This window comes from Carlito syrichta, unplaced genomic scaffold (genome assembly GCF_000164805.1).
Source record: "Carlito syrichta isolate Samal-C Ts95f unplaced genomic scaffold, Tarsius_syrichta-2.0.1 Scaffold288079, whole genome shotgun sequence".
NCBI classification, from domain to species: Eukaryota; Metazoa; Chordata; class Mammalia; order Primates; family Tarsiidae; genus Carlito; species Carlito syrichta.
Genome location: NW_007232175.1, coordinates 212,599 through 223,140, shown reverse-complemented (window position 1 = coordinate 223,140; position 10,542 = coordinate 212,599). Strand labels below are relative to the sequence as shown.

General features: G+C 37.2%; 1 protein-coding gene across 1 annotated transcript in view; it reads left to right on the top strand.

Moving 5' to 3' along the window:
- NEO1 (neogenin 1) overlaps positions 1-10,542 on the top strand; it is a 195,882-nt gene that overhangs the window by 39,337 nt on the left and 146,003 nt on the right. The window contains exon 6 of the mRNA XM_021710094.1: positions 7,191-7,327. Coding sequence (XP_021565769.1) covers positions 7,191-7,327 — 137 coding nt within the window. The remainder of the gene's footprint in view (positions 1-7,190; positions 7,328-10,542) is intronic.

Below are 10,542 nucleotides of genomic sequence, written 5' to 3'. Positions count from 1 at the left end.
TCACGACCACCGCAACCTCGACCTGCTGGGCTCCAGCGATCCTTCTGCCTCAGCCTTCCAAGTAGCTGGAACTATAGATGCATGCCACCATGCCTGGCTAGTCTTTGTAATTTATTGTAGAGGCGAGGTCTCACCAAGTTGCCCAGGCTGGTCTCGAACCCCCAGACTCAGGCAGTCCTCTTGCCTTGGCCTCCCAAAGTGCAAGGATTATAGGCTGAGCCACCATGCAGAACAAGATCTTTATTAGGAGTAGGAAAGCTGAAATAGGTGATTTAAAAACTTTTATATTTTACCATTATAAAAAGACATTCTGAAAATATAAAATAGGTACATATGTATAGAATTTTTTTTATATAAGAAATAAACGTTAGGATGTCTATGATTCTCATTTGTTTAATAATTAATTATTCAACAAATATTTATCAAATGTTATGTCATACATTTTCTAGGTCCTGGGAATAAAATAGTGAACTAGATAGAGTTCTTGCTCTTACAGAGCTTATATTTTAGTGGGAAAATGTCAGATAATAATCAAGTAAACACATAAAATACCAGGTTATGATAAGTGCTGTGAAGAAAAGCAAGACAGATTCTGCCAGGAACGCCAGGAGAGACAGAGGAAGTATTGCTATTTTATACAGAATGTTCTCTCAGTAGAGTGATTCTCAGACTGGGGGCTGGGTGGACCAGGGTGCACAAATTGTGGTAGAAAAATTTCCTATCTTTTTGAAATATCTAATTTTATTCAAAGATAATTCTTTGAGAGCAAATGATTTTAAATTAAGTCAAAATGTGGTTTGTATCATGGTTAATAGCATTCCTCTGAATTTTAAGGATATATCAGTAGACTATGAAGATTGTTAGACTTTTTTCTGCCTCTTGTTCTCTAGGCTCCTGAATACTTGGATTATATAATAGGAAAGTCTGAGGAGCACTTCCTTGGTATATCACTGTCTCAGGAAACTTCAGAATAAGAGCAGGACAGTGGTGATGCTGTTCACATTGGTCTTTCCAGACCCTCGCACAGTGCTTGGGACATATCTGGGGAAGGGGAGCAGTGATAAGTATATTTTGGTTGGATAACTGAAAATAGTGTAGGAAAATATAGTAAGTAGGTGAATGGCTCACAGGAGTGCTTCAGGTTGTATGTGTATAATTATCAAAACATCTTTGTTTCTGTCAGAGCCTTTTAATATAAGTAGATGGACCTTAACTAATACATTATTTGGACCCTTCATTAGAAAGAGATTTAGAAATTGAAAGAAAGAAGTGAAGTGCCTAGAAATGTAGATAGTGCTGGACTGGCTTTAGTGAAAAAAGAGCTTGACTAATAAGATATCCTTCTCTATTACTAATCTTAAGACCTTTTTGAAAATGAATTTAAAAGCATTACCACGGCTTTTATAAATGTCTAAGAATTGATGTAGTTGCTGAATCTTGTGATCAAATTTGTTCAGATTTAAAATAATCATAGCCAATGAGAGAAGCAGGTAAAATGGATCCCATTAATTGAGTAGTTCTGTTTCAAAGGGAGACAATCCAAAAAGTATAAGTGCTAATGTTCAAGGTGACTGACAGAAAAGTGTAATTTAGTAATCTAATAATGTTATCTTTTAACGAAGTAATAGATCTGATCCTTACTGCAGAGGAATAGGTTATAATTATAAAAATACTTGATATTATCACAATTAACAACAGTAGTAACATTAGGTTATTTAAAAAAATAAATTGAGAACTTCCACTTCCATAAAGAGCAGTTGTGTTTCCCTGTTCCTTTTGTTAAGCACACCTAAGACATTGGGTGTTATCTGTAAAGCAAACATAAGATTCTGAAAGGCGGAGAGAAGAAGACTGATTGACTAGGGACTTTGGGATCCAAGGAGCAACATGATGGCTAACTTCCTGGGTTCTTTTTTTGTATCATATATCCCATATATAACTTGGGGCTAAAGAAAGCAGAAACCTGGAAATGCCAACAGGTGCATACAAAAAAAAGCTTCAACAAAAATGTGCTCTCTCTAGCTAAAGGACCAGGAAAGGGGCAGCCTAGCCAGACAGAAGCTGTTAGGCTGTAATTACTCCTACTCCATTCAAACACCACAGAAGAAACTATGGCCCATTCTCACATGCCAAAGTCCAAGCCAAAAGCCTAGACTCCATCCTCCTCAGGTTGTAATGAGGTGCCCCTACCTCCCTGCTAGGTGATGTCAAAGACAGAGTACAGAGCCAAGACTTTCATCCTAACCGGGCAGTAAGGAAATCCCCTCCTGTGATAGTGGAGAACACACAGGAGCATCAGTTTTTACCCCCTCTAGCCATAAGAGGCAAGGCCCTTTTCCATGGTGTCATTGAATATCATGTGGGGAGAAAATAATGAAGCACTCCTGCCCCTTCCACCCAGGGAGGTATCAGTGGGGTCCTAGTGGAGAACTAGAACTCCCAACCCTGCTATGAAACAATGATGAAACACTTTCTCCTTAGATGAGACTGAGTGGAGAACCTGACTTCTGCCCCCACCTGGCAATGAGGCAGCACCACCACCGCACCCACTTCCTCTGCTAGGGTGATGTCAAAAGAAGACAGCTAAAGCAGAAGGTTTAAATAGATCCAGAGCAATGGGCATTTTTGTGGGCTATTTTTCTGCCTAGTGCAAGTATGGCAGAAAAGTATTGCATGGGACATGCTTAGACCAAAAAATTATTCACTGTTTTTCTGACATTCAGATTTAATTTGGCATATTGTATTTTTATTTGCTAAATGAGGCAATTTTGTTTTAAGAGATGTGGATAAAGTGTCATCTCTCCTGACATGACAACTATCACACCTACGACTTTAACAATAAATGAAAGATTGTATTTGGGCTTGTGAGCTCCTATTGAAATAAGTGCTTTCCCTTTTGGAAAAAAATGGAATAAATAAATAAATAAATCCAGAACATCATAACATAATACCTAAACTCTTCAGGTTTCAACTGAAAAATCACATCTTACCAAGAAACAGGCAGCTCTCATCTTAAATGAGAAAAGACAATGCCATCAGTGAGAGGACAGAGATTTTGGAGTTTAGACCAAGATTGTAAAGCAGTCATCATAGAATTGCTTTAGTGAGCAGTTACAAACACACTTGAAACAAACGAAAAAACAGAAAATCTCAGCAAAGAAATAGAAAGTCTCTTCAATGCAGACTTAAAAGGGTTTATCCTCTCATTTTAATTACAGTAAACAAAATACCTAAATTAAACATGAAATTTATTTTTTGCTTTTTCCTTCACACTTACCCACCCTAACCTTAGGAGCTGTCTTTGACACGTTTCTTGCTTAGATTCTTTATCTTCTATATCTGCAAGATTTGCCATTTTACCTTCTAAATATCTCTGGCATCCATCCATGTAGCTACCACCTACCTCTTCTAAGATTCTGTCGCTGTAGTAGACTCCTAGCTCTTCTTCCCCTATGTACTCTGGTCTCATTCCAACTACACCTTCACACTCCTGCCAGAGCAGGCTTCTCAGAGCTCTAATCTTACCACATCATTGTTAGCCCTTACAATGCTTAAATCCTGTTAAGGATTTCCATGGTTCCTAGGTTAAGGACCCACGTTATTAAAATGGCCTTCAAAACCTTGCACAATCAGGCTCTATCTTCATCTTCCTCTCTTTCCCAGCACCTTGCCACTCTGATTTCTTTTGGATCCCCAGACCACGTGACCCTTTCTGCTACAGTTCCTTTGCATGTGCTAGTCATTGTTTTCTGAAATGCCTTTTTTTCTTCTCACTGTTTAATTAGCTCTTACTCACCTGTCAGATCTCAGCTTAAGAGTTACTTTGTCAGGAACATCTCTGTATCCATCCCTAACTTCTGGCAGAGTCTTTTGGTATACCATTTTGGAGAGTTGGTCATCTTTCATGTCTTCATTACGGACTGAGTTGCATGACAGCACTGATTGTATTTTTGCTCAGTGCTGTATCCCTAGCTGCTACCTGACATCCAGGTATGCCAATAAATATCTGTTACATTAACAAGTAAATCTTGCTCCTCGTTCCATCCAACTTCTTAAAAGTAGTCAATGCAGGCCCGGCCTGTAATCCCAGTACTTTGGGAGGCTGAGGTGAGAGGATTGCCTGAACCCACGGGTTCGAGACCAGTCTGGACAACTTGGTGAGACCTCATCTCTACAATAAATAAATAAAAAAATTAGCAGGGCATGGTGGCACGTGCCTGTAGTTCCACCTACTTGGAAGGCTGAGGTGGAAGAATTGCCTGAGCCCAGCAAGTTGAGACTGCGGTGGTTAGTAGTGTGCCATTGCACTCTAACCTAGGCAACAGTGTGAGATTCCAACTCAAAAAAAAAAAAAGAGTAGTCAATGCTTTTTGCTTTCTCTTTATTCCTGTTGTTACTGCCATAGTTAATATTTTGCTTTTCAATTCTGGACTAGAGCAATAACTTTATAACCAAATTTCTATTTATAGTATTTTCCCACTCCTTTTATTTCTTCACAAAATCTGATCGTGTCATTAGTCTGCTTTAAAAACCTTTCACTTTGGCAAAAAAATTTAGCTAGATAGATGTGCCAAAAAATGTATTCCCACATACACATACTATTACTGTTCAAAGTTGAATTAATTTATGGTAGCAACGTGTAGCATGATGTTTGTGCAACCATACTTCTGCCATTTTCTTTGACTGTCCTGCCTGTCACATGATGATGCTAGCATTCATTTGATTAATGCTATCTCTTGGGCGAACATCATACTTAAAATGTGTATACATTTTCTTGGCACCCCCCTATATATATATCCTTAGCACACCAAGCTCTTCCAGACTGACCCCAAGGCTAGTCAGGGGCACACACACCCCTTATGTCCAACAACACTGAACTTAACTTGGGTCCACTGGCCATACTTACATTTTCACACATGCTTTCTTTTGCCTGCATCTTTGAATTTGGGTGTTCTAAAGGCTTGATTGTCTTTTTACTATAAGCCATGAATAGGTTAAATGAATTCTGCCAAGCAAATGGACATTGTTCTTACCAGGCTTCTTTTAAAAAGAAAAAAATTAATCCTATTAAGAAAGATTAACTGCTGCTCCACTGGCAGTCACTCAGGCCGAATATCAGCAGAGCAAGTATCAGGAATATTTTTAGTGTGATTATTAGACATAAATTACTGCATCTCACTTTCAAAAATACCAACTAGTGTTTCAAATTATGTTTGCCTCAGCTGGGCATCACATGTATATATTATTGATTTCTTATTTGTGCACATTGCGTTTTTCATCTCTGAAACTTAGTAGTAATTTTGTCTAAGTGTAAAATGCAGGATTTTAATTTTTGTAATTTTTTCTTATTTTGTGAGGCACCAGAACCCTAGCTCTCTTTTTATCCCAGTTGTTCTTGCTCTATTCCATTGCATGTTATCTTGATTCTCTATTTCTTCATGTAAAGTTGGGATTTTAGGGTATAATTAAGACGTTTCAGATAGTAAAGTTGCTTGATAAAGTTTAGTCATGACCTTGCAGTATTTCTTGGAGAAGTCACCAAATCCAGTTCTGGTTTTTAGCTTTCTTTTTTTTTTTTTTTTTTTTAGTCAGAATCATACTTTGTTGCCCAGGCTGGAGTGCAGTGGCACGCTCATAGCCACCCCAGTGTCGACCTGCTGGACTCAGGCGATCCTTCTGCCTCAGCCTTCTAAGTAGCCAGAACTATGGGAGCGTGCTGCCACACCTGGCTAATTTTTGATATACTGTAGAGACGAGGTCTCACTAAGTTGCCCAGCTGGTCTCAAACCCCTGGGCTCAGGCAGTCCTCTTACCTCGGCCTCCCAAAGTGCTGGAATTACAGGCTTGAGCCACCATGCCCAGCCCTAGTTTTTAGCTTTCTATGCCCAGAAACTTAATCTTGTTTATCAGATTCAGGAATACTAATTACCTAGACTTACAGTGTTCTGAAATTGAAGCCAGGCTAGCACTTTATTTATTTAGAATGAGAATTATAAATATGGCAGAGACTAAAAAGTTGTTTCTTCAGATTCTTCTCCCATAAGGAATTCTATATGAAAAATCAAGTTATAATCAGAACACTTTGTTGAGTATAGATACAGACTAGAAATGTAACAATACTAATAAGATTTGGGAGAAAAATCTAGTATATGAAAACCAGATGTGGAACTTCAAAATAAAAATATATATGTGCATTTATTATTGTATATGGTACTATATTTTAGATTTGTGTTATCTGTAAAAGTGACTTTTAAAGTAGCAGCTGTAATAATGCACTTGTCTCTAAATGAGTTGTAGCTCTTGCTTTATGTCAGGTACTTTGGATATTTGATTTAGTTTGTAACTCTCCAAATTGATTAAACTTATTCACTTTATAAAAATTTGATTGGAAAATTTATTTACAATTTCTTTTTTAGTGTTATGGGATTATTTTAGTTTCTCTTTAAATAGGCATAATTACTGCCATAGTTAATACTTTGCTCTCTAATTCTGGACTATTACTGTAACTTTATAACCAAACTTTTGCTTCTAGTGTTTTCCCACTAGAATCACTCTGTAGAGTTGACCAGTATTCATCAGCATCCTTGTTGACAATGGCGTGATGTTGACTGGTTCGTGCCCAGCTGCCCACCCAGGGAGCTGCTGTCTGGCAGCCATCCTTCTCTCTCCCTTCCCTTCCTCTTTTCCTCCCTTTCCTAGCCAAGCCACATAGGAAACTTTCAGTAGGCACTGTGACCCTATGGCTTACTGTTTCTGGTCTAATGTTTTGCCCTTTTTATGTTTTCTTTCTGTTATTAATTTCAGTGTAGCATAGCTCTGGTGAACTAAATATCAGATTGATTCCAGACTTCAAAATTATGTGATTTGGAAAAAAACTGGCTTAGAGATAGGGAGACAGGGATGCCCTGAGGGAAGTAGAATTGGTTGCAAAAGTGATATCTCTTTGGGAATAACTAGAAGTGTCAGAGATAATTCATTATAACATTTGATTTATATTTGTGATATAAATTCTTGTAAAATATAAGCAAAGCAAATTGGCCTAAATTAAATTCTGGTAATTTTATGTTAGTCTCAGTCCATCTGTAGACATATAAATAAAAATACTGTTTAAGTGTTTTCTCTATTTTGTGTGGAGAATTTCTCAGGTATTGTTTTCCTAGATCTGAAATGTATCAATTTTTTTCATGCAGCTCTGAAAGACTGGTATTGCTGGCAGGCAGTAGCCTGGAGATCACTGATGTTACTGAGGATGATGCCGGGATTTATATTTGTGTAGCTGATAATGGAAATGAGACAATTGAAGCTCAAGCAGAGCTTACAGTACAAGGTATGTAAATATTTACTGTATAAATTTTAAAAACCCTGTGTACTTCCTGGTCTGCTGATTTTTTTTAGTCACCTCTGAGAAGCTGTGACTGGGTCTGCTAGTTTTTTAGCTTTAACATGGGAGAGGCAATACACCATAACATTTAAAAACATAACTTTTAGAGTAGACTATTTGGGTTCAAATTCTGAATCTTACATTTCCTAGTTATATGACTATAGGAAACTTACTTATCTGAACCTCATTTTCCTCATCTATAACATGGAAATAATAATACTTTTCTCACTGGGATTGTTTGGAGGATTGAAAGAGTTAATACTTGTAAAATTCCTGAAATAGTGATTAGAATATGGTAAGAACTCAATGTTAGTGATTACTATGTTTAATGGTAATATTAGTGAGGGGGAGGGTGTGATCTGGGGTATCTGGAAGGCTCAGTTCACATTTCTCGTCTCAGGGTGCTTTCTCACAAAGACATCTCTGTTCTCTGACCCAGAGCCATGTGTCTCCTCAACACTGGTGTCCCCTTCTTTTGGATGAATAGATCACCCAGGAAGCAGTGCACTGTGACTCTCAATAGAGCCTGATTCAGTGATTTAATGTTATACTGAGCATCACTGCAATGACAGCTCTTCTGTTTTCTCCACACTCCCCCCTTCTGATTTAGAAGTCAGAGGAAATAAAGATGGCATGGACCATAGTCTCATCTTTACCCCATCTCCTCTGCCATTTCTCCATGTGAAAAATATGCCCTCAGTTTGTTCACTCTCCTATGGTTTGTCTGCACTTTCATTTATCTTTGTTTCAGATAAAATGCTTGGGATTTCCTCTATTAATTTCAGAGAAATCTAGCCTGCATTGATTTGTAGAGGCATCTGTTGGCTTGTGATGTTTATTATCCACTTGTTTCAGATTGTATTGTATTTTATAGATACTTCATGACCTGTGGTTTGGGATTGTGAGCAGCCCCATAGTTTTATTTAACAGAAAAGTTGATTTCTCTTGGTACATTTTACAGGTTTCAGAGCAGGCAGTAGGGTAGCTACATTCCTACTCCCAAAAATCACCAGAGGATTCAAATGTGTTTTTCAGAAAAATTGGGGAATAGACTATTAAGGGTTCAGTGCTGGTAAAGGCATAGAAATTTTATATTCTCTGTTGCTGTTTGTTGTTGGATTAATCTCTCAAAATGAAAAGAGCAGGCCATGGAATTCACCTAATTATATCAGTTGGACTCAGTCTGTTCTTGGCTAGATGGAAGGTAGCGATATAGGGCATAGCACTGTAGAGTGATCAGTTTAGTTCTTCACTTCTTCGTAGATAGGATTGGAAAAATAAAATACTAGCAAACTCTATCTTATTTGGTCTCTGTGCCTCCCTTAATGGATGTTTTCTCTTTGTGTTTTTCATTAGTCAGATTCTTGCCTGACACTCTTCCATTTTCCTCCCTGCTCCTCAGTTTCCTCCACCTGTCTCATATGTGGTTATAATGAGCCTTAAATGAGATGCAGAATGTCTGCCATATTTGTTAACTGCTCCTTTGTTTCTCTTGTGTTTCTACATGAGGACATTTATCCATGTGATTATGGGTAGTCTTCTACTTATGATATTTCAACTTACTATTTTTGGACTTTACAGTGGAGCAAAAGAGATACTCATTCAATAGAAACCATACTTTGAGTTTTTCACTTTCAATACAATATTCAACAAGTTATGTAAAGTGTAATTGCATGCGTTTTTGGTTTACAGTATTTTCAATTTATGATGGGTTTATTGAAACAGAACTTAATTGTAAGTTGAGAAGCAGCTATATTTTTTACTCTTTTATTTTTATCCGCTTTATGGAATCTGATTGAGACTCTGCCTATCAACTAACTTAACTGCATTTTTCAGTTATAAGGTAATACACACATCTCAACAGTTTTGCCTAATTCCATCTTAACATCTATATTTGGAGAAAGTGCCCTTTAAGTGAATACATTATAGAAAACTGAGAAGAGTAAGGGGTGCTAGATAGTAAAATTTATCACAATATTCCCTAATCAAAACAGTGTGATCATGGCACAAGAATAGGCAACAGGAAAGAACAAGATTCAGCTGTTACATGTAGTTATGGAACTTAAAATATGATAAAAGTAGCAATTCATTTCAGAGGGAAAAAGTATTTTATTTAATAAATGTATTGGTATGGATGGCCAGACACAGGGGCTCACACTCGTAATCCCAGTGCTTTGGGAGGCCAACGTGGTAGGATTGCATGAGGCCAGGAGTTCAAGACCAACTTGGGCAACATAGCGAGACCCCTATCTCTACAAAAAAGAACAAACAGAAATTTTTTTTATTACAATGAACTTTAAACTGGGAGAAAATAAAATTGGAGCTCGACTTCAAACCAAAGGTTTAAATGTGAAAAAATGAAGAATAAGAATATATGGGATGTTTGTATTATCTCTGGTAGAAGAGACTATCTTAAGAAAAACAAAATAATGTGTCATCAGCAAAAATCAAACAAATTTGACTACATACAAAAAGTTGTTTTTAAAAAGTTATATAGAGAAAACTCTGTAAATAAAGGCTAGGTATAAATAATAGACTAAGAGAAAATATTTGTAACATATATAAGGGAGAAAAAGTCAAAATCCTTAAGATACAAAGAACTTTCAGAAACAGATTTTTCCTTCAGTAAATGGTGCTGGGAAAACTTCATATCCACATGTGGAAGAATGAAATTAGACCCTTGTCTTCTACCATATACAAAAATCAACTCAAAATGGATGAACGACTTAAGCATAAGACCTGAACTGCAAAACTACTAGAAGAAAACAGGGGAGAAGCTTCTTGACATTGGTTTTGGCAAAGATTGTTTAGTGTGATCCCAGAAACACAGTCAACAAAAGCAAAAATAGACGAATTGGATTGCATTAAACTGAAAGGTTTCTGCACAGTTAAGGAAATAATCAATAGAGTGAAGAGACAGTGGAATGGCAGAGAATATTTGCAAACCATACATCTGATAAGGGGTTAGTATCCAGGATACCTAAGGAACTCAGACAATTTTATGGCAAGAAAACATCCCAATCAAAAAAAACATCCCAATCAAAAAAAATTGGCAAAGGGCCTGAAAAGACATTACTTGGAAGAAGACATACAAACAGCTAGATGAAAAATTGCTCAACATCACTAATCACCAGGGAAATGCAAATTAAAGCCACAATGAG